Consider the following 25731-nt stretch of genomic DNA (forward strand, 5'->3'; position numbering starts at 1 on the left):
AAGTTTTTATTGTGAATTGAGTGATAGTTTACATGGGAGAACGGGAGAACATCGGTTTTTTACTCACTGTTTCATTGCAATGATTACCATCTCCTCCATGAATCATCATTCAACAGTATTTGTTTTGTTTTGTTTTTTGTGGGGGGCGGTATACACAAAAGCACTCAGGAATATATAGTAATTTAAACAACTAAAGAGTACATTCTATAAGTCTTCCTCCAGGCCACCAGCACACAGCCTTTCTCTTTCCATGAGTCTAGACACCACAGCTGTTCCCTCTCTTCATGTCATCATCTCTGCCTCCTTCTCTGGTGTTGCTGCTTCTCTGGATAGGATCCCACATTTTGCTCATGCTCTTCTCCCTTGATGGTCCTAGGGTCCTCTGTTTCTGGACTGTAAAATTAACTACTCCCCCCTTTTTGTAACACAGCTTCTACCTTTACAGTTGTGACAGTCGCAATTATTCATGACAATTATTCACTGTTGAATCATAAGAATCTTATCCCCATCTCCTTTCACCAGACCCATCTAGACACGATGAAAACTATTCAGTGGGGAGTCTGCCTTCCCCCACACACTCTGAAACTAAACTCTCTCTTGAAAACTTGTTAGCCAGTCACTTCATGCCTTTATAGCCCCTCTCCCTCTGTCCCATTTTAGGTACACAATGCCTATATCAACCCTATATACAGAGGGGATAGGTTTGATACTTGATGTGAAGACTTCTTCCATCTCAGTTGGTAATTAGAGCTAGTACATCCATAAGCATAGGTCAAGCTCATCGAATTGTAGTAATTTACACTTGTTTACTTTAACTGATGGTAATTTTGATGCAACTGTTTCCATGGTGCAAACATAGCACAAAACATTTTACATACATTAATTTATTTAATCTCCAAAATAAGCTTTTGAGGCAGGTACTATGCCCATTTTGCAGATAATACAGTGGAAGCTCAGAAATGGTAAGTGAAAGCCCATGCCCACCTAGGGATAGAGCCATCTTCCATACCCATTCTGTTTGATTCACAGTCTAAGCAATAGAAATAGAATGCAAGTCACACGTGATTTAAGTACTTTCAGTAGTCTCATAAAAAAAGTAAAAAGAAGCAGGTAAAATGAATTTTAATAATGCATTTAACCCAATTTGTCTGTCTTAGGCTGGGTTCTCTAGAGAGGCAAAACCAGTGTGCCGTTGAGTGGATTCTGATTCATAGTAACCCTGTATGTGGTTTCCAAGGAGCATCTGGTGATCGTGAACCACAGACCATGCAGTTCAAAGCAACTCTGCAGTCCAGTGCCTTAACCCACAGCTCCACACCAGGACTCTTCACTTTACTAGTCTGTTTGTCAGTTATTTAGCCAGAGTCCTCTGAGCTAGGTCAGGTACCAGTGTCAGTCCTGCAGAGGTGAGTCTAGGGAAGGCTGGCCTTGTGTTGGTCACTGTGGACTGAAGTCACTCTGGTCAAGGTAAGTTCCCTCCCATTGTTTAGAAGAGCAGTAAACTGTCAGTAAAAGTAGTTAAAAGGAAGAGCCCTTTGATTTTAGCATGTGTGTTCCTAACAATGTAATGTGTTTAATTGTAGGTGTTTTGAGATAAATAATCATCCTTTGGCCTCATTATTTCACTGTGTCTACGGTGTGGCACTGTTTGTTAATGAGCCAGACTGTAAAGCTATTTGAACTGCAAGGTTGGTAGTTCAAGTTCCCCAGCTACTCCTTGGAAACCCTATACAGGGTCTCTATGGGTCAGAAATGACTCAACAGCACTTAACAACAACAACAACCCCCTCTATGAAGTTTGTTTAAACTAGAACCATATCCAAAGTCCTTTATCTGAAACTTCCGGTGTCAGATGTGTTTCAGAATTCAAAATATTGGAATGTAAAAGGTACCATATTTGCTTATCGTGCATGTTTTATGGCTACGCCATTTGGGTCTGAGGCAGTGACCCATAATCAAATATGTTGCTATTCCTCCAACAAAACTTCCAAGGATTCATACAACATGGGTTAAATAAAGACCATCAGATCAATTCAACTCAGGATTTGCTATTAAACTACTTTATGTAATAAGTAGGTGAAAACCCTTGTTTGAAGAGATGTTTGGGTTTCAGAGTTACAGTGAGGGATGTTGCCTCTTATTCTCTACCTGCATAATTGGGTGGGGAGGCAGGGCAGAAGTTCTTGCCTGGACACCCTGGGAAGGTTCTATATTGGCTGCATGGGAGATTGTGCTCTGTGGACCATTCATTCTCTAAGATGCTCCGTACATGAAGGAAGCTGTGGTCAAGGCTAGGCGCATTTTGGAAAAACACCTCCCTTCTGGGAGACTCATAATTAAACAAGTGCAGGTTTGGAGGAGTCAGAAAGAAGCTTGTGTCTTTGTATATCTTTGATAATGGAGTCTTAGTGTGGTGCTGTAGGATAAGCACTGGACTGGTAAAGGCAAATTCAATGGTTCCGACCCACTTATTTGCTCTTCAGAAACCGTCTACAAGGTTGCTAAGAGTCAGAACTGACTTGAAGATATTTAACACTAACTATCTCAGTGCAAACTTCATCTCTCATACTTTGGACATATTGTCAGGAGGGACCAGTCGCTGGAGAAGAATATCATGTTTGGTAAGGTGGAGGGTCAGAGAAAAAGAGGGAGATCCCCATAGAGATGGATTGGCCAAGTAGTAGCATCGATGGATTCAAGTGTGGCAACAGTAGTGAGGTTGGTCCAGGATTGGGTAGTGTTTTGTTCTGCTGTGTGTAGGGTCACTATGAGTCGGCACCTAACAACAACAACATCTCAGTGCAGGGATAGTATTCTAGAGAAAGATGATCCTGACGTCCAGTTTGCCTGGGACACTCCTGGTTTGTTTCTGTTGTCTGGGCGATTTTGTTCAGTGATTCAATTTCAATCTAATGCACCCCAGTTTGGATGATAGACTATGTAGTGTGTCTACCTGTGTGTAGAATGTTGGCATGCCTGTCTTTGGCTCATTCCCATTTTGTAGATCCTTTACAGTTTCTGTAAAGGGTCAGATAGAAAATATTTTAGTCTTTTCAGATCATACTATTTTTGTCATAGCTACTCAACTTTATCACTACACCATGAAAGCAGCAATATGAATGAATAGATCTAACTGTGTTCCAATAAAACTTGATGTATGAAATAGGTGGTGGGTCAGATTTGGCTTCTAGGTCATGGTTTGCTGAATCTGTATGTAGGTGCTGTGGCTGATGCCCAGAAATAAACAATGAAGTTCAGGAGCACACAGCAAACCACTTGCAAAGTTGGGGCTAGAACCCAGGTCCTCTGTTCTTAGACTTTCCCTATTGTGTCATTGGCTAAAACATCAAGTCAATGGAGGCTCCCTGTTAAATCTAGTGGTCTAGTTAGAAATTCCTTACTTAGGGCTTGAAGTAAACAGGATAGGACGGTGAGCAGAATCCAAGATGGGGCCAGCCCTGCCATTTGCCATACTATGATGAGGTAGATGGAAAAGAAAGGGTAGTTCTTAGACATAACATATGACCTAACCTTTTTTTTTTATTATTATTGTGACTTGAATGAAGGTTGAAAGAAAAGATCATGAACTTTACAGTCAGAAAATTATAGACTTTGTTTCATCTCAGTGATTACAATTTCTTCCTTGCAACAACAGTTCCTCCCTGTGACTTCCCTTTTACATCGTATAGTCCACCAGTGATCAAAGCAAACATATTTGATGTACACATACAGAACAAAAAGTATACATATTCATTTAAATATCCTAAGGGCACATTCTGCAAGTCAGCCTCCTGGCCACAGGCACACAGCCTTTCTCAGTCCAAGGACCTAGTGCCCACAGCTGCTCTATCTCTCCATGCCATCCCCTCTGCTACCATCTCTGCTGTCACCGCTTTTGTAGGTAAGATCTCACACTCTACTCATGCTCTTCCTTCTTAATGGTCCTGGGATCATCTGTTCATGAAATGGAAGATTAACTACTCCCCACTTTTAGTTTTACATCTTCTACAATTACAGTTGTGACAATCATAATTAATCCTGCTAACAATTACAACTGAATCACAAAATCCTATCAGCATCATCCCCCACCCCCTTTCACCAGATCCATCTTGAGAAGAGGGACACTATTCAGTGGGCATTCTACCTTACCCCCTCATTCTGAAATGAAGTACATTCATGAAAACTTGTAATCCAGCTACTCTATACCTTTGTAGCTCCTCATTTTTGATAGCCGCTTTCTAGCTATCCTGTCCCTATCAACCCTGTGCCAAGATCAATGGTTCAAATCTACCAGTTGCTCCTCAGAAACCCTATGCAGGGTCTGTACAAGTTGGAATAAACTTAATGGCAGTTAACAACAATAACAACATCAGCCCAGTGCACTGAGGAAACAAGTTTGTTCCTTGATATAAAGAATCCTTCCATTCTGATTAGAATTTTAAGCAACTGCATCTATAATCAAAGGTCCAGTTCATCAAATTGTAGCAGTTTACACTTGCTCACAGTATCAGCTATCTTTATCTTCATCTGGTTGAGTTCTGGTCAGCTAGCCATCCAGGCTAGGTCAAATGGGTACTAGCAGCAAGTTTGAGAGTTCATGCACACTTCCTTGCATGTCAGACCAGTTGGCCACTTCACTCTCAGCTCTAGCACCCAGTGGCCATGGACCTGGGAGTTGACACATCTTACTAAACTTCAGACCAGCCATGCTTTAATCTTCTCTCTTATTGAGGTCAGCAGGTGTCTATGGAACATGGCCAAACTCAGCCCAAGTCTTCACTGCTGTATTTCTCCCACTTCTACTCATAAATAGACCCAGGTGGTCACCAGTGAACCTACTAGACTGCTCATAGGTTCCTGTTGAATTTCAGTCTTAGAAGGGGGTTTTCCCTGATGGGCTGACTTTTTTTACTTGATGCTTCTAAAGCAAACAGCTTGCTTGATATTCTTAACAGCCAAACAATCCACTCTTTCTCTTCAGGTCTTTCTTTCAATAAGATTCTTGTTCTCCCAGCAGTTCTGGGTTGGTCTACATGTCTTAACAAGTGGGAATGTCCCAACTCAGAAGGTTTTGAGTGGGGCTCAGGATTCCACCTAAGGCCGCATACTCTCAAAGGCTTAACAAGAAGCCTACTTCCCTGGGCAAATTCTATTTCCCTTTTTTAATAAATCCAATCAGTTACAGGCTAAAGACAGACTTACAAGATTTCTGTAGTTATAATTTCTACTGTTCTTTTCTGTCTCACTTAAATTTTTTCTGTCTCACTTAATATTTTACAATAGTAGGCAGGGGAAATCAATATCCACAACACAGCCAGACATCTGAACATTTTTTCCCTCCTTTACCCATTCTGATTTGGATCACTGTTGTTCCAAGGTTTTGTAAAAATCACTATTTCCTGTATCCCATTTAGGCCATGCATATTTCCCTACGTCTTCCTCTGTCTTTATTGTTCATCTGCCACCCATTCCTTCTTGTGTATGTCCCTGCCCTCCTTGTAAATTGCCCTGCCCTCTAACTTATAAATTACTCTCAATTCCCTCCCACCTCTTGGTAACCATCAAAGAATGTTTCTTCTAGAATGGAAATCTTCTCTTAAGCTTTTACAATAATGGTTTCATGCAATATTCGTCCTTTTGTGATTGGCAAACTTCCCTCAGCATAATGTCCTCCAGGTTCATCCATGTTATGAGAAGTTTTACAGATTCATCCTTATTCTTCAAGATTGCCTACTATGTATGTATCAATGTTTATTCATGTATCCATTGTATGTATGTGTTAATGTTTATTTATCCATTCTTCCATTGATGGACACTTAGGGTGTCTCCATCTTTTTGCTATGGTGAATAGTGCTGTGAAGAACATTGGTGTGCATATATCTACTCTTGTACTGGCTCATATTTCTTGTGGCTATATACCAAGTAGAGAGAATGCTGGGTCATAAGGTATTTCTATTTCCAACTTTCTGAGGAAGCACTACACTGTTCTCCAGAGTGGCTGAACCATACTACAATCCAACCAACAATGTAGGAGGGTCTCAGTCTCACCACACTCTCACCAACATTTGTTGTTTTCTGTTTTTTGAACTTTGTTTTAATGCTGGTGTGTGGTGATATCTCATTGTTGTTTTCATTTGCATCTCTCCAATAGTTAATGACCATGAACATTTCTTCCTATGTTTGTTTGGCTGTCTGAATGTCTTCCTTGCTGAAGTGTCTGTTTATGTCCTGTGCTCACTTTTGAATTTGGTTGTTTGTCTTTTTCTTGTAGAGGTGGTGTAGTTTTCTATAAATTTTAGAGATTAGTGCCTTGTCTGATATGTCATTGCAAAAATTTTTTCCCATTCTTTGGGCTTCCTTTTTACTCTTTGGATGAAATATTTTGATGCATATAAGTTTCAAATTTTTAGTAAGTCCCAGTCATCTATTTTGTCTTCTATTGTTACTGGGTTTTTTTTTGGTTTTTTTTTTAATGTTTGATAGTATATACATGCCATGTTTTAGAGCCTCTAAGTGGCCCACACTGTCGAGGCCTGGTGTGGCGTTGTGGGTTAATGCGCCAGACTGCAAGGTCGGTGGTTCAAGCTCATTAGCTGCTCCTCGGAAACCCTGTACAGGGTCCGCTATGAGTCAGAATCGACTCGATGGCACTTAACAACAACAACAACAAGTGGCTCTATGGGTTAATACGCTAGACTGCATTTGAACTCTAAGGTCAGTGGTTCAAGCTCACCAGTTGAAACCCTATACAGGGTTGCTATGTGTTGGAACTGATTCAATGGCACTGAACAACACGTTTGTCCCTATTTTTTCATTGATGATATTTATAGTTTTAGATTTTACATTTAGGTCTTTAATCCATGTTGTTTGTTTTTGTATATGGTGTGAGATATGGGTCTTGTTTCATTCTTTTGCAACCATTTGCTGAAGAGACTATGTCTTCCTTATTGAAAATGTGTTTTGACCCTTTGTCAAAGATCAGTTGACTATATATGAATGGATTTAATGACCTAACCTTTTGGTAGACATGTTATATTCAGTAAGTTCGTGTTTGGTAACAGTATGTGTTGTCTTCCTGAGTAGGTGGCAGTAGTGGTAAAATGAAGTCCACAAAGTCCTGCCTAGGTCTTCTTGCTCCATGCTTAGTGCCCTGCCTTCAGCTTGCCCATTCTGAGAATCTTCCACTCACAGTCTGTGTAAGGTTGGATGCCCACCCCCCACTCCCCATCATTCTTAATCCTAGTCATCTCATTTTTAAATGATGAGGGTCACAGGTACAATGAAGGATTATTTTATGAATTAAATGGAATAACACACATGTAGCATCCTGTCAGACTTGCAGGAGGAACTCAGCAATTGTTGGAAGAAAGCAAGGGCAAGAACTAAAAAAGAGAAAGGAGGAGGAGGCAGACAGGGAAGAAGGCTTCTCAGAGAAGTACCCACCTGTGTTTAATTTAGGTAACCTCTGTGCCAATCGGCATCATGTGGGAGAATTTTGAGTTCCAACTTGTTGGTTGCTACAGCATCATTATATTTCCTCTGGAGCTTCATGAAGCTCTGAGCTTTGTGGTAGAAGAGGCACAAGTGCTCTGAGAACTTCAGTTTTGATCATACACATCACATGCACACACACTGGAATACGCCTGTGTGCATACGCACTCACGTACCTCAACTCACAACACACTTCTGGTCACCCATATGCACACATAAAGGAAAGAGGAGAGGATGTAGCAGGAGGCTTTTATTTGAATCTCTGGACTAAATACAATTTTGGTGTTCAGCTGTGCTAGGCTTTAAATGCTGAAGGTGTATGTGTTCATTTATTAAAGTCGTATTCCACTGCCCTAAAATTGACTTTTACCTCTTTAATGAACACAGGAATGTCATCTTTATCATGGACATTGGCACCAGGCCTCTGCCAGGGCTTGGGTTGAGAATGCCTCTCTGCCATGCGCCCCTCACGCTTACCTCATTTCAGGCAAGCACGAGCTTTTTAAATGCCTGTTAAGCCAAGCTTCAGATCTCTGCCCCTTTTCAGGTGATATTAATTCTGATGAACAATTTTAACATTCCTGAGCTTTTCTGTCCTGAGATTGAAAAACAAAACAAAACACAACAATAAACTTTTATTTATTCTACAGCCATCTGCTCTGTCTGGTCTCCATCACCTGGTTGGATTAAATTGCTTTTTATTCGGTATTTGTAATTGCTATGCAGGAGTCCTCATATGGCACTGTGGGTTAATGTGCTGGTCTGTAAGGTCAGTTTGAAATACAAGGTCAGTGGTTCAAGCTCATCAGCCTCTCCTCAGAAACCCTATGTAGGGTTGCTATGGGTCAGAACTGACTCAATGACACTTGACAACAGCAGCAATTGCCCTGTATAACCCTGAAATGAAATGCTCACTTGACTGAGATTGAACACCTGGTGTGTGGTTTGCCTTTGTCAAGTGTAGAGTTTTGGCCTGGCATTTGAATCCCCTCGCACCATGGCCTCTGCTTATTTCTTTGGTATTACCTCCGACAGTAGCCCTTTTCATCACTCCTCTGCAGAATTTTCAGCTCCAGCCACACATAACTGCTTATGTTATCCAAAAAACATTCTTCATGCATCTGGGCCTTTTGGTTTCTCTATGTGAGAGACTCCTCCAGTCCCCTACACAGGGCTGAGTTCTCCAGATATTCTTGCTCTTGCTGAAACTCCCTGAAATCATAGGTCACATGCACTTTGATTACTTTTGGAGTGTGTTTGGGTCAGGAGCATACCCCTGCTGATAGCCGCCCCCCCAACCTTGACCAGCTTCTACTTATTGCACAACACACAGCAGGGGTAATGGAGAAAGAGAAAGGGGCTCCAGGCTGCATCGAAACATGCAATTTGGGAAAGAGTCAATGGTTCTGTTGCTAGTTTCCTCATTTGTAAAGTGAAAGAAATTGTTCTGACTTCATAGGGACACTGTGTAGCCAGGAATGGCATGTTTAAACTACCTACTACTATGAGGAAATGCCTCAACAAATGGTATCATTTGACCAGACTCATTTTTGTTATATTGTTGTTAAGTGCCATTGAGTCTGTTCTGACTCATAGCAATACTGTGTAGGGTTTCCTAGCAGTGGCTGGTGGGTTTGAACCAACATTGCTGTTAACATTCCAGTGTATATCCTACAGTGCCACAACAGGACTCCAACTTAACCATAGAGTCCCGTGTAAAGGGTGGGGGCATCTTTCTTTCTTCCTAAGCTGAGGTATGTCCTCCTTTGTTTATGACATCCAGCATATTGGATGTTGTTGTTGTTAAGTGCCATTGAGTTGATTCAGACTCGTAGCAACCCTGTCTAAGGTTTCTGAGGCATGGAAGGTGGGTTTGAATCACTGACCTTGCAGTTCAAACTAACCATTCTAAGTATATGAACTCTTTGGGTTATGGAGAGCTTCTTGTGGATAGGAACCAAATCTTATTCACGAAAGATGGAAGGATAGATGGAAGGCTGAATGGATGGACAGATGGACATACAGTGATATGCATGTCATTAATTGAACTCTTCATTAATTGAACCAAGACGATGATAGTCAAGAAAAGACACACAAGGGGGCTTCAAAATTTTTATGGGAAAAATTCATTACTTTTTATTTCCATTTTTCCATGAACTTTTTGAAGCCCCCTCAGAGGACTGTAATTCCGATGTTAGCTGTTCTCTCCCAGTATTTCTCTGGTGATCTGGTACCCATGTGGTCCAACTCTACCCTCTTGTTGGGGTAGGATTGTACTGGTAACTCCTGTGGGTCCTCAAGGGAGCCTTCTTACTCTTGATAATCTGTCTTCATATTCATTCTCGGGCCATCCTCTTGTGGCTCCATGAGGATCAAGTGAATGTAAGACCCAGTGCCTTTCATATGAATTCCTCTGGCATCGGCCACCCTATAGCATAAGAGGGCATCCAGAGGGAGGGAACCACTTGATACTTTTCCACCTCAACTTCATCATTCTAATCCCCCGGCCTGTTCCACCAAGCAGCAAATCTTTCTCCTTGTCTTTATACAGGCCTCCTATGGATGCTGTGAGAAAGAATCTCTCTCATAAGCTATCCTTTAAGGGATTCAAACCAACAAACTCTCCTCTTGTTGTTGTTAGGTGTCTTCAAGTTGGTTCCAACTCTTAGTGACCCCCATATGCCACATAGGTACAAATATAAAAATAATGACCCTCTTCCTAAGGGGTGTCTAGTGAACCAGTATTTTTCTACTTTATAGCTTTGTAGAAAATGTTTGTGACCCCTTGAAACTTTTGCTTCAAATAGTCTTTGCTTGAGGGTTACTGAAGGTGCCCTGAATCATGGTCTGACACATCCATGTTGTTGTTGTTAAGTGCCGTTGAGTCAGTTCTGACCCATAGCAACCCTGTATAGTTCCCGAGTGACTGGTGAGCTTGAACCATTGACCTTGTGGTTCAAACTGACTTTGCAGTCCAGAGCTTTAACCCACAGCACCACACCAGGACTCTGATACACCCACACACTCCCCAAAACAGGCACACAGTCAGATGTTTTGACGGATTGATCATGCATAGCTGGCTTTGCCCAGCTCCTCATATACAGGGAGAGTTTTGCACTTCTCCACAGCAGCCCCACCTTCCATGCCTCCCTCAGCAGGCCTCTAATGAGACTCTCAGGCTGGGATATGTGCACAGTTATCAGTAAGTCCACAATGGGGCCCTAGTATCCCCTATAAAGAAGTTGGGATTCCCAGCCTAAGATGTTATTTCCAGTCGCTGCAGCCCAGGGCCTCTGCCTCCATACACTGAAATGCAGCATTCCTGAGTATGTGGATGGCCTACTTCATCATCCATCCAGTCCCGCCTTTCTCTGCCTCTTTCTGGACAGCGCCAGAAGAGCGCTCAGCCTTTCTTGCCTCCTTCTCCAGCTCTTCTGAAGCTGCCCATCCTCCTTACCCTGGAACACCTGGATAGGTCATTCCATCCCAGAGGGCCCGGAAACTTTCCTGTGCCCTTGTGGGTCTGTCCCCAAGAACTGGAGCTGGGAAGGTACTGGATGGAGGGTGGGGACTTTCTGTGACTAAACATCTATTGGTGGAGTGCTTTCACCCTGAGGTTGCAGGCTATCTTCTAGGGTATTCGTGACAAGTATGGAAAAAATCTGATGATTCACATTCATCAGTATTTGGGGACTGAACTGCAGCTTTGCAACTGACTTTTTCGTTAGTGCAAACCACAGTCCTGGGTTCTCCTCTGCCACTTCCCAAGTGAATACGGGCTGCATTAGAGGCACATTGTGGTATACCTTCAGAGGGATTTCTGATACACCCAGCTTTGTATCAATATTGTTGACTCCACTCCCCAAGGCATTGAGGGTCTATCTCTAAGAGCTTCCATGACGTTCCCCTTCACTTGTCAGGTGACACAAACAGCATGGGACCCTCTTCACACCTGCAGGTTTTGGGAGCATTCTGCTATGAGCCGGCTCTCAGTGATGGGGAAGGTGCCCCCACTCCAGTTCTGTCCTGGGGGGTGCATTACTTCCAGTTGCATCTGTGTCCTCCCTTTGGTGCAAACATACTGGAAAGACCCTAATTCTCATGTGAGTCTGGAACTCTCCTCATGGATTCTATAGCTTCCTTGTACTTCCGCACCCCCCACCTCAGTGGCTCCTGTATCTACACGTGCCTCTTTATTGCCACCTGGCTTCTTGTAGACACAAAGCCCAGGTTCTAGAGGTTTTGACATTATGAGTCACATCAAGGAGTCTGTTGAGTAAAGGAACTTTAATAGAGACTTAGAATAGTGGCCACAGGAGGTACTCCTACTATGCAGCCCATTGCTTTCTGCCTCTTCCTGGCTTCATCCCCATCCATTCCCTTGCATTTTTTCTTCTCACCTCTCCCACTAGAGTAACAGAAATCATAATAGCTAACATTTGTGAATATCTTACTATGTGCATCATAAGCATTTTCTAATTACTGACTCATTTAGTGAAAATCCAGAACATCTTTCCCTTGTTTCTAACAGAATATTACTTTCCCATAGTTTTGAAACCTGAGTTTCACCTACCACAATGCCTGATAAAATAATTCCTCATAGGAGTTCTCATGAATGGACTCTCCTTTATTTCATTATAGGATTCTGATTTCTGCAACAAAAGAATGGCGAGAGAACAGTGAACAAAGGAACACATTCTCCCATAACCAACACTGCATTCATTCATGGACTATTTATTAATAATTATGACATTGGGTACATCCTAGGAGATGTGTGAGAAATAGTCAAACAGCAGAAGAGCTTAATTGATTAACAGGAAAGAATCAGAATTCTTTGTAGCCAAGTGTTTTGGTTAAATAAGTGTTTAATCAACTCTTCTTCAAAGTTTGATAGGGGGCGTGGTTCTATAACATGACTCAGCAGACCAGGGTCTCAGCCCTAAATCCACCTATGGGCTCTTTCTAAGCTGGTCAATCAGCTATTCCACTTTCTTAGTGATGCTGATATGATGAGACCACATCATGAATGACCAGTAATGTCAACCTTTATAATTGTGGTTATTATCTTATTGTTGTCATTACTATCTTGCAGTCTCAGTTGATAAGGTACCAGTTCTAGTTAACACTAACATTTGAGACTAATATCATTAACCTCAATTGACTCTTGCCTTCTCTAGAATTTGATCTCATCAGTTCTCATATCCTCCCTTATATCTTGATCTTTCCCCGAATAATTCCTCTCCAAGCTCATCAGCTGTTCCTTGGAAACCCTCTATAGGGTCTCTATGGGTCGGAATCGACTCAACGGCACTTAACAACAACAACACCTGGCATATGGAAAGTGAAATGTGCAGATACATAAAAAAATGTAACATAAAGCACTGAGTTTTTATTTTGATTCTTAAATAACACATTTTTTTATTTTCTAAAACTGGCAAAATCCAGAGAACCATCATGAGGAAATATTCATCTACTGTAAACCACCCTTGTGTCATTATTTAAATGCTTGCATTCATAGATTATTATTATTTACCATTCCTATTTTGTCTTTTGTGAATTACCTGCTGAAGTTACTTGTGCATTCTTATTTTGGAAGGTTTGTTTCTTTTGATTCTCAAGAGTTCTTTACACAAGAAGTATATTAATTTTTTATCTGGAATGAGTGAGGGTAAGTCATAAAGTATTGCTAAAAATCGTAGACATTTTATTAAACAAAAATATCAAAATGTGAAGCTGTTTTTTTGGTTGAAGACAGTTTAATGTCTAGGCTAGAGCTTTGTGTAGTGTAGGGTTGTAGTTAGGACTAGAGTTGCTGTTAGGAGTGTGGGGTTGGACTAGGGCTAGGAGTAGGACTTGGTGTAGTTTTAGGATTACAATTAGGTTTATTTTTATCTTGTTGGTTTTTATTTACTTTTTTTGTCTGTGTGTGAATTGAGTGAAAGTTTACAGAGCAGATCATTAGTTTTACACTCAACAAATCATACATCTTGTTTCATTACAATGATTATAATCCCCTCCATGTGCCACCAGTTAACTGTACTTCTCTCTTCATGTTAGCTCCTTTTTTTAACACTCAGGAATATATAATAATTTACACCACCAAAGGGTATATTCCACAAGTCTGCCTCCTGGCCATCAGCTCTCAGTCCCTCTCTTCCCATGAATCGGGAGTCCTCAGCTGCTCCCTCTTTCATGTCCCCATCTCTACCTCCATCTCTGGTGTCGCTGATTCTCTGGGTAAGGTCCTATATTCCGCTTGTGCTCTTCTCCCTCAGTGGTTGTAGAGTCCTTTGTTTCTGGACCGTAAGATTAACTACTCCCCATTTTTATTACAAAACTTCTACCTTTACAATTGTGACAGTCACAATTAGTCATGATAACAGTTACTCACTATTGAATCATAAGAATTTTATCCCCATCTCTTTTTATCAGACCTGTCTAGACAAGATGAAAGCTATTCAGTGGAGACTTAATCTTCCCCCATACACTCTTAAACTAAACTCCCTCTTGAAACCTTGTAAGCCAGTCAACTTTGTGCCTTTATCGCCCCCTCATTTTAGGTAGACAATGTCTAAGTTGTCTGTCCCTATCTACCTTGTGTAAAGTAATGTTTATTTACTTTTCATATATTTATTTAGTATATGGATAACCTATTTGCAAAATACCTGTTAGGTCTTTTGCTTTTTTGCTAATGGATGTTCTAATTCATTTCTTAGAGGAATTTTTTTTTCTTTAATTTATTGTAAAATGCGAAGCTGTTATTTCTTGACCTATCCTTCATCTAGATCAACATATTCCTGAAGGTGGTATTTCTATCTCTCTAACCCTTTCCTGAAGAATTCGGTACTTTTTGATTTGCACCAGTTTGGACATTCTCCATGGTGCTGTGGGTTAATTTGCTGGACTGCAATGTCATTTGAACTGCAAGGTTGGCAGTTAAAGCTTACCAGCCACTCCTTGGAAACCCTATAGAGCTCGCTATGGGTTGGAACTGACTCCATTGCACTTGACAGCGACAACAACAACAATGTGGATGGGGTAAAGTTCCCCAACAGAATTCTGGTAGGACAGCTGACAGCCCTTCTACCCTTGAAGAATGGGTAGAATGTGGCAATGGAAAGAAATTCTCTCTGCTTAGCTTTCCTGGACTTTTGTTCACCAGTGAAGTCTTCCGTTTTCTCAAGATTTCTTCCTAATAAGCCCCCATGATCATCCTGTGCCCTTAGAGAAATTCAAGCAAGATTAATTATGATCATCTGAGCTGACCTCTCTGCCTTGAGTTTAACTGGCTTAGCAGATCCTCTCCCTCGTCAGCTCCTGTTTGGATTGGAACTTTTATTTGATGGTGTCATAATGAGAGTGAGACAAGACGTGTATTACTGAGACATCTTGTTTGCAGCCTTCCACTAATTAAACAGACATTTTTAAACACGGTTTGTTTGGAATAAATCTGTACACGTATGAAGTGAACCCTAGTAGCAATACTTTTGACTTGCCCTTGTATATTACAAATATTATTCTTACTTCCTCTGTCTTTTGGCTTTTACTGTGTTTCTAGTCTTTTGTTTTCTTATAAAACATATTTTCTACTCATAGTTCATCAGGAAGACTTTTTATAACAAAAAGTTGATTTATCAGCTTAGCTTTTGTTATTGATTTCTAGCTTAGTGAATTTGGTTAGAAAATATGTAGATCAAAACCTATCTAATTTCTTTTTTGACTCATTTATTAAAGTTATACTGGTGCCTACAAAATGATCTTTTTGTAAATAAGTCACAAACATTTGAAAAGTTTCTTTCTGTCTTCATAGACATTAAAATAGATCTAGTATAACAGCGTGGCACTGTGGGCTAATGCATCAGACTGCAAAGATGTTTGAACTGCAAGGTTGGTGGTTCAAGCTCACCAGCTGCTCCTTGGAAATCTTGCACAGGCTCACTATGGGTCAGAATCGACTTGATGGCACTTAAACAACAACAACAACAACAAGTATAAAAGCAAGGACTGCAAGCCCAGTTCAAACTCAGCAGTTGCTACTTGGAAACCCTATAAACAGTCTGTGTGAATTGGAACTAATTTGATGACACTTAAAAACACCACCAGTAAATACACATTCATTTATTTGTTATTGCTGTTAAGTACCATCTCGTCAATTTGGATTCATAGTAACCCTGTATAGGAATTCTGAGGCTTTCAATGTTTGTGGAAGTTGAAAGACTCATCTTTCTCCTACAGAATGACTGGTGGGTTCGAACCACCAACCTTCTAGCTTGCAGTGCAATACTTATTCTGTGGAGCTACCATACTCTCTTAGTATTTGAATACTCTATACTTTTCCCCTATTTGATTGATCGAAACCTAAGGCAGATTAAAATTAGCAAATATTGGTGTTTTTTTCCTCATTATTTTCTCCTTTTAAATCTCTTGACTCATGCATTTTAAAAATGACCATTGTAGTCTACCTGGCGGTTTTTCTTTTTTGTTAAAATTCTACTTTGATGGTTTTATTATTTTTCTCTCAATACTTTTTTTGTGTTTATTTGCATTTCCTTATTATGTCTTTGTTCAGCTTGTTATTTTCAAGGTTACAGAGTCAGTCTATTTTAGATGTTTAGATGATCTGAGGGCTTTTCTCAATTTTAACCCATTTATACTTATTGTCACAACAGAAATATTCTTTTGTCATTTTCATTACACAGTTTCAATGCTTTCAGGCTGTATTTTAAAGTGTGTTTACTCTATATGTCCAATTTTCTTTCCTTTTAATTTTATTTTCCTGTTGAGACTATGGAGTCCTAGTGCGGCACTGTAGGATAAGCACTCGACCACAAGGTCGGTTTGAACCACAAGGTCAGTGGTTCAAACCTACCAGCTGCTCCTCAGAAACCCTACACACTGGCACTATGAGTTAGACCAGACTCGACAGAACAAACAGCAAGAGTGTTCATATGTTCCATTAGTCCACTGAGGAGGATGTTAAAGTGATAGAATGATTTGTGCTCAACTACAAATCAAAAAGTTATCTGTTCAAGTCTACCCAGTGGCACCACAGGGAAAATCTACTGTAATCTCTTTGTGAGATTACAGTCATTGAAAACCCCAGAGAACACAGCTTTGCTTTGAAATATATGGGTTTACCGGAGATCAGAATCTACTAGATGGCAAAGGGCTTGGGTAGAAGTGAAAAGTGAGGAATATTTAAACCAGAGCTATGACATTTAGATCCAGCTGCCTTTCATGTACAAAAATGACCCTTTCAGATGATTCAGCATAATAGCATAAGTGGAATCTTGGTGTGGCGCTATAGGAAAAGCAAGATTGGTTTGAACCCCGAAGTTCAAAGCCACCAGCCACTCCTTGAAAATCCATACAGGGTCATTTGATGGCACTTAATAACAATAAATCACAGGAATGGAAAGGTAAGGAAGAATGTGGAGTCCTGGTGTGGCACTGTAGGATCGCCACTGGACTACTAACTGCAAGGTTGGTAGTTTTAACCCACCAGCTGCTCCCTGAAAACCCTATACAGGGTCACTGTGAGTCAGAACCAACTTGATGGCACTTCACAACAACAAGAAAAAAGAAAATGAATGTAAGGGATCAGGTCAGACATAAGGGAAAAGTCAGGCAGATCTGGAATGTCAAGGTGAGCCGCTCGGAGGTCCACATTTCAAGAAGGATGGCCTGTTTGTCAGTGAGTGGGGAGAGGGTGTATTAAGGAATAGTATGCTCAGGCCAATTGCCTACAGATTAAATGCACACCTGACATCTAAGGAGCCCTGTGGTGCTGTGGGTTAAGCATTGGTTGCCTACTGAAAACTCAGTGGTTCACACCCAGTAGCTTCTCTGTGGGGAGAAGGTGCGGTAATCTATTTTTATAAAGTTTCACAGCCTCAGAATCCCTGAATAGAACAGCTCTATTCAGTCCTGTAGGGCCACTAGGAGTTGGAAGTGACTTGATAACAGTTGTTTGGTTTTGGCTTATGTGGCCTCTAGGTGGGAATATGAGGCGACTTCAAAATGCTCATGGAACACTTCCATTATCATTTAAATCCACTTTTCCTCAAACTTTCTGAAGCCCTTCATATAGATGTGTGAGCGGATGAGTGAGACATATTCAAGTGAAAGGTCTGGGATGTAGAGCTGGGCTTGAAGGTTCTCAATGAACAGGAAGATGAGTAGTGGTGGCCCCCATTTGAAAAACAGTTATAACAGTAGAATTGTCCAAAAACTCAATGAATAAACCAGTAGTGGTAGACTATTTTCTAGATCTATGAGGAAAACCACAGGAGTGATGTGTCCTTTGAAAGGACAGCCAGATGTGAAGAAGCAGTGAACATTGGCCACTGTAAAGGAATGGCTCTATATTGATGATCATTATATCCCACTGCCATTGAGTTGATTCCCACACAGTGATCCTATACGAGACTAAACAGAACTGCTCCTTAGCGTTTCCGAGACTATAAATTTTTATGGGAACAGAAAGCCTAATCTTTTTATCTCAGATGGGTTTGAACTAATGACCTTGTAATTAGTACCCCAGTGCTTAGCCCACAGCATCACTAGGGCTTACTAATAATAATTGTGGCAAACATTTTTTGCTAACTTACTATGTTTGAGATTCTATTCTAAACATGAATGTTGTCTCTTTTCATCTGCAAGATGACCCAATAAGGTAGACACGACAGTTACCCTGGGTTTTAGATGAGGATGCTGAGGCATACAGCTATGAGGTAACTTGTCAAAAATACACAGTAGTGGCACTTCAGAACTAAAGCCCAGACCTTCTCACTCCAGAGCCAAGCATTACACTGTCTTCCTTCTTCAAGGTGGTAAAATATGCATTGGATTAAGCAATTAGGATATTATTGGTATCTGCCATGAAAATAATTTCAATGGATTCTAATGGATTGAAGTTTTGCCATGGGAAATAAAGGGGTATTGTTGAGAAAGAGTGTGGATAAAATTATGGAGAATTAAAAAATATAATTAAAATATATCTGGACTGTATTAGAGAAGAATCTGCTAGAGAAGGTGGCCCAAGCTAGGAGAAACCCAAGCATTATGTCAAGGTCAGGGATAAAAGGCGGGGGTGGGGGGTGGTTTGGAGATCTAGGGAAGGAGAGAGGAAGAGGAAAAGATAATCAAGCACCAAAGCAGATGGAAAATACAGAAGGGGTATGGATCAGGAGCAGAGGTGTGCCTTGCAGAAAGGAGGTAGTGGTAGGTGTGGCTGTAGATTAGATTTGTGGATAGGAAGTTCTAGTTCAGCTTTTGTCTCCTTAAACTGTGGGAGTCTTCTGGGAGGATGTAGGTGGATATTTAAAAGGGACATTTGTGTGGAATGCAGGAGTGGAGAAGGCAAGTTTATTCTGGGTGTGGCAAAAGCGAGATAGGGTTATAAAGGAATGGAGTCTGTCTATGAGAGTGGTACCATTGATTGACCAATATGGTGGTGGATCCCAGGTTACTGAGAATACAGAGAGGTCCCGGCAGGCATACAGAGTCAAGAAAACTAGAGGTCTAGGGGACTGTGTGTGGTAGAGGATCAGGCTTCAGAGGAATGTGTTGGGAAAGGATTGTGAGTATAGGCAACCATGCAAAAATACAAGAGATCAGATTTGGAATTTGTGGAGTGGGAAGAGACACATTTATGAGTGTGAGTGATGGGAGGAGAAAAACACTGGCATCAGGGAGGCCAAGGGTGTTGGCCATGTTGTCCACACAGATCTCCCGGGAAGACAGAGGTTGGGTAAAAGGAAAGACATGAACTTAATTATAAAATATTTTGTGAAACATGCAAAATATGTAGGAGTCAAAGTAGAAATTTCAAATACCTTGTTGCCCTCTAATTTCTAGATACCAACAATCACGTGGCTTATTTTCAAGTGATGTTATTAACAAATTCCAAAGTGGTGCTGTAAGATGAGCGCTGGACTGCTTGCTACAAGGTTGACTGTTCAAATCTACCAACTGCCCTTTGGAAGCACTATTCAAGGTCATTATGAGTAGGAACTGACTTGACAGCACTTAACAACAAGATATTCCATAGGGATATTGAATCAAATCAATGTATGCCCTCCCAGTAAGCTTCTCCCTCATCCAGCCTAAGAAAGTTCGGGATATTAGGAAGCAGTTCTTCTCCGTGCTTTGCTTGAAACCACAGTGAGAATGGAACAGATCGGGGTCTCTAGACCAGATTTGGGTTGTTTCTTCTGTATCCAAGCATTATGTCTAATATTCATTATTTTCCATATGGCTAAATTTTCTTTTGCTAGTCACCAGAGTTTGACCATTTTACCTTTTTTTGAAAATCCCAGCCAATTTCTAGAGGAGTGTCTTATCCTAATGTAAGGTCTCTTTGGCTGGTTCTGATGGGAAACTTAAATAGAAAGGGTTTTACGGGTGGATCGTTCCTATGATGAATGCTTACAATCACTCCTGCGAAACTGACTCCCTCCCTGTATGTTGCAGGTGATATTTGAATCCGTATCTTTGAAGGGTCATCCTGGCTACATCGCTGTGGACGAGGTCCGGGTCCTTGCTCATCCATGCAGTAAGTCTGTCTCCTACTTTCATTATAGCCTTGCTCTGTGCCAGACAGGGAGCTCAAAGGCTGCAATCCATCCTATTCATTCAGCTCATAAGCATCTCTCTCCCTCTCTCTCTCTTTTAATCCTTCAAAAATGCTTACATACTCAATGCAATCAGTCCTGAATAAATCCATAATTTTGCCAGTCTGTTCAACAGGCAGCACCTACAGAAATTTGCAGAGAGTAGCAAAACATCTTCGTTCACATCTCTCTCCATTATTAAGGGAGTCTAAAGTCCTGATTGTTTATTAGTGGGATTCAGACCACTGAAGTGGAAGAATTAGAGGGCTTTGGATAGAATCTTGTGCAATTGTCTTAAAAAAAAGAACATCACCAAAACACTGAGCAAATTAGCACACTGTTCACTCACAGGGAAAAGTACCCCAAAGTTATTAATTCTTTATAAATGATTTTAGCTACACTCATCAGCTCTGCGTTGGCAGAGGGTGAGATTTCTCATAGTGGTTAGCATTTATCCTGCAGTGTCAAGAGTCCTCCAAAGCCTGCCACTCTTCCATGCCCACCCCATTTCACCTGGTATTTCTCTTGGCTGTATTAGGTTAAAGATGCTTGAGAGCATTTTCATAGGGAGCTGTGCTTCTTGGGTTCATTTGGTCCCAGAGGAGACATGCCTTTGGTGCAGGTGGTTAGGATCATACCACCCCTACTGATACTGGTGACATGGGGGAAGGTGGTAATACAAGGGACATGCATGGGGATTATGGTAACCCTTTGGATGGCTAACTGAGATGCCACTCAAGTTTGGTAGTGTTCTCCAGATTGGAGATCCCATTGGCTTCTTGGCAGCCTTCTGGTTCCAGGTAATCTGTAAGTATTCATGTTGTTGTTATTGTATGCCAATTTATACAGGACAGAGTAGAACTGCCCCGTAATGTTTGCTAGGCCGTAATCTTTGTGGGACTAGATTGTCAGATTGTTTCTACCATAGAGCATAGCAGCTGGTGGGTTTGAACTGCCAACCTTTTCGCTAGCAGCCAAGCACTTAACTATTGCATCACCAGGACTCGATAACCCTAAATAGTCATCTGTCATGCTATAGGCTATGTGTAGTTTGTTGCTGCCTCAAAAGACACCATATGTCCTCGTCAATCCTTGTCTTGCGATTCTTTCATTTGGGGGCTATTCTAAATTTGGCCCCTTCCATGTTACTGTAATTAAAATGACTTTCCACTTCTGTTGCAATGAATTTATCAGGCCCTCAAATATCATTTCCTTTCTCAGAACTCAAACGTCAGAGTTTGAGTCATTGTCTTAGAGCACCTTCTCTGGGGAAATTTGGGACAGGTTTCTAGGGCCTTAAGCAAAACAACATTTTGGGTAGCTGTATTCTATATCTGTACAAGAGAGATTCCTCCTCCCTTCAGTCAGCCAGCATTTCAGGAATGAGGTCATCCTACTGGCCTACCCATTATTGTGGCTATAGCTCTCTACCCTTTAGGTTATTCCCTGAACCTGTAAGATGTTCCCCAAGGTGTCTGTCTATCCGACTGAGCCTGAGAAATGTCTCTGCTGTGCCAGACATAATGCCAAGATGGGCCCAGGATATGAGTGTCCTCGCAGGATTAAATCTTTCCCTCCTTCAACTTCTGAGAGTTAACATCAGCTGCCCACTGGAGAATGATTTTAACCCTAACACTAAGCAGATGTGTCGGAAGATGTTTACTCCACCTTTGGTCCCTTAAACCTCACACATTCAACCCTGTAGTCCATGGGTTTGAGATTGGTGTTGTTAAGTGCTGTTGAGTCAGTTCCAACTCATAGTGACCCTGTACAGGGTTTCTGAGGAGCAGCTGGTGGGTTTGAATTGCCAACCTTGTGGTGCAAAGTCCAGTGCTGATCCTATAGCCCCACACCTTCCCCAGGCCCTTGCACATACACTCCATCTCTAACTCAGAGAGGGCACTTTCCTTTTGGGCATCCAGCTTCATTCCTACTTCTTACCCTAGACTAGACTTGATATTTGGACTTTGTCCAGCAAGTAAATGGCTTTTGGCTTTTCCCAGGAGATTCTGGAAGGGTCTCAGAAGAACCTGGATGAGAGAATCTCTCCCTGACTCACAGAACTCTGTGTTATAATGAGAAGCTTTCTTTCTGCCATGGCATCCATCCTGCCTCTTGTCCCAGCCCCAGGCACTTGTTAGACCAGTTTGTTAAAAGTTCTGCCTTAGATTCAAGCTCAAGGTTTGCAAGCAGAAAAAAGCACATGCTTTCTTCTCTCAGATGAATCTGCATGGGAGGGGGTTCTCTGGAGAGCATTTGGGTGCCTTGATACCCCTGAAGTCTCTAGGCTCCTCCTCCCACAGGACTCCTCGTGAATTTAGGATTCTCCTGACAACCTCATCCTCCTACTGACAAGTGTGGATGACATGCTTCAGGAGTTGCTCAGAGACAGTTACCCAGCAAATGACCCATGGGCTATATTTTAGGAAGACGTGACCCTGGCTGGCTTCCTGTGAAACATGCTTAGACCAAGTTAAATCTCCGTGCTTAGGTAGCTTAAGCATAAACTTTCCAGACATCACAATGTGAGACCCCTGTGATACTGGTCTGAGATGGAAAAATTACATTTATCTTGTATGAATGAATAGCAATCATATATATCGCCCTTAGAGGTACAGACATATAGCTCATGAGTCATACGGGATTGAGCAGAGATTGGCAGAAATCCCTTTCTGAAGACCTATGTTCAATCCAACGAGCCCTGGTGGTGCAGTGGGTTAAACTTTGGGCTGCCAACCACAAGGTCAGCAGTTTAAAGATGAGATTGTCTGCTCCCATAAAGATTTATGGACTTGGAAACCCTATGGAACAGTTCTCCTCTGTTGTATGGGGTTTCTGTGAGTCAGAATGGCCTTGGCAGCACTGAGTAAAGATGTGTGCTCAGGCCTTAATGAACCCCGGTTTTTATTCATCAGTTCCTTTAATAAGTAAAGTATTGCGTGCTGTTGTTAGGTGCCGTCAAGTCAGTTCTGACTCGTAGCAATCCTGTATAGGGTTTCCAAGGAGCGGCTGGTGAGTTTGAACTGATGACCTGGTGGTTCAAACTGACCTTGTGATCCAGTGTTGATCCTACATTGCCACACTAGTACTTCTGTCCACATGTGTAAGTCACTGAGGGAGAACGTGTCAGCTAGGATAGAGTACCATGCTCTTTGTTAAGTACCATGCTGGGCACTGGGGCTATGCCATTGACCACCAAGAAAGGTCAGTCCTTATCCGACTGATTGTTAGTTACCAACAGGGACAGAGGAAAGACTTGAAGTAAGTCACTGCAGATCGTGATGAAAACAAAAGAGAGGGATACAGGGGCTACCTAGAGCAGTCAGGGGAGGTGGCTTTGAAGATGTGACTTGAGCTGGAACCTGAGTCTCTGGAGGGAGCTCATTCTAGAAAGATTTGAGGAGGGAGGCACTGGAAGTGGGGGACACAGCACGTGCATAGGCTCTGCAGTGGAAGTAAACTCAGTCCTTTTCGTGGCCGGAGCAAAGGGGACAGTGGTCACTGTTATCACTGCAGAGATGAGCCAGGTCTTCCCCAGCAGTGTCTTAGATGACGTCATAAGCAGTTGAGATTATAATCTAAGTGCAAAGAGGTATCCCTGGAGGGATTTCTTCTGGGGAAGGATATGATCTCACTGATGTGGCACTGTAGGATCAGCACTGGACTAAAAACGACAAGGTTGCTGTAAGTCAGAACCAACTTGACAGCACTTAACAACAACAACAACAACAACAAGATAGAATAGTCCTGGAGTGACACTGTAGGATAAGCACTGGGCTGTTAACTGCAAGGTCAGTAGTTCACACCCACCAGCAGCTCCTTGGAAACCCTATACAGGGTTACTACGAGTTGGATCTGTCTCGATGGCACTTCACCACCTCAATCACTGATACAGTAGTGGTTAAGCTTTTGGCTGCTGACTGAAAGGTTGGTCGTTTGAACCCATTGTCTCTGCAGGAGAAATACCTAGTGATCTGCTTCCTTAAAGATGATAGTCTCAAAAACCTGATAGGGCTCTTCTACTCGTCATATGGGGTCACTATATCTCAAAACCACTACTTGTCTGTCTGTTTGTCATACTGTGGTGGCTTTTGAGTTGCTGTGATTTTAGAAGCTATGCCACGGGTATTTTAAATACCAGCAGGGTCACTAATGGTGGACAGGATTCAGATGAGCTTCCAGATGAAGGCAGACTGGGAAGAAGGAGAGAAGAACTACTTCTGAATATTTAGTCACTGAAAACCTTACGAATAGCAGAGAAACACTGTCAGATATTGTGCTGGAAAATGAACCCCTCAGGTTGGAAGGCACTCAAAATGCGACTGGGGAAGAGCTGCCTCCTCAAAGTAGTTGAACATGATGATGCGAATGGAGTAAAGCCCGTGGGAGTAAAGCCCTCAGGACTTTCATTTGCTGATGGGGCACAAATCAAAATGAAGAAAAACAGCTATAAACATGCATTAATAATCAGAACATGGGATACACAAAGTATGAATCGAGGAAAATTGCAAATTGTAAAAAATGAAATGGGATGCATAAACATCAATTATCTTAGGCATTAGTGAGCTGAAATAGACTGGTAATGGCCATTTTGAATCTGATAACCACATGGTTTACTATGCTGGGAATGATAAATTGAAGAAGAATGGTGTTGCATTCATTGCCAAAAAGAACATATCAAGATCTGTCATGAGGTACAATGCTGTCTGTGATAGGATAGTATCCATCCGTCTACAAGGAAGACCAGTTTATACCACTAGTATTCAAGTTTACACACCAACCACTAAAGTCAGTGAGGATGAAATAGAAGAATTCTACCAACTTCTTCGACCTGAAATTGATCAAACATGCAATGAAGATATATTGATAATTACTGGTGATTGGAATGCAAAAATTGGAAACAAAGAGGAAGGATCAGTAGTCGGAAAATATATGGCCTTGGTGATAGAAATGATGCTGGAGAACACATGATAGAATTCTGCAAAACCAATGATTTGTTCATTTCAAATACCTTTTTTAAACAATTTAAGAGACTGTACACATGGACCTCACCAGATGGAATACACAGAAATAAAATTGACTACATCTGTGGAAAGAGAAGGTATAAAAGCTCCATATCATCAGCCAAGACAAAGCCAGGGTCAGATTGTGGAACAGACCATCAATTGCTCATATGCAAATTTAAACTGAAGCTGTAGAAAATGAAAACAAGTCCACAGGAGCCAACATTTGACCTTGAATATATCCCACCTGAATTTAGACATCATCTGAAAAACAGATTTGATACACTACACACTAAAGACTGAAGACCAGAAGAATTGTCTTCTGGATGACATCCAGAACTTAGTACAGAAAGAAAGCAAAAAATTGTTAAGAAGCCAAGAAAGAAGGAAAAGATTAAAATGGATGTCAGAAGAGACTCTGAAATTTGCTCTCCAGCATAGAGATGCTAAAGCAAATGGAAGAAATGAGGAGGTACAAGAGTTGAACAGAAAATTTCAAAGGTCAGCTTGAGAAGACAAAGTCAAATATTATAAATGTGCAAAGATCTGGAGTTAGAAAACCAAAAAGAACAAGCTCAGCATTTCTTAAGTAGAGGGAACTGAAGAAAACTTTCAAGCCTCGA

General features: G+C 41.5%; 1 protein-coding gene across 1 annotated transcript in view; it reads left to right on the top strand.

The window, feature by feature from the left end:
- Positions 1-25731, top strand: part of LOC102821630 (receptor-type tyrosine-protein phosphatase T-like) — a 1273932-nt gene that overhangs the window by 204234 nt on the left and 1043967 nt on the right. Inside the window, exon 4 of the mRNA XM_006839353.1 lies at positions 19966-20047. Within this exon, the coding sequence (XP_006839416.1) occupies positions 19966-20047 (82 nt within the window). The remainder of the gene's footprint in view (positions 1-19965; positions 20048-25731) is intronic.

Source organism: Chrysochloris asiatica, unplaced genomic scaffold (genome assembly GCF_000296735.1).
Source record: "Chrysochloris asiatica unplaced genomic scaffold, ChrAsi1.0 scaffold00023, whole genome shotgun sequence".
NCBI classification, from domain to species: Eukaryota; Metazoa; Chordata; class Mammalia; order Afrosoricida; family Chrysochloridae; genus Chrysochloris; species Chrysochloris asiatica.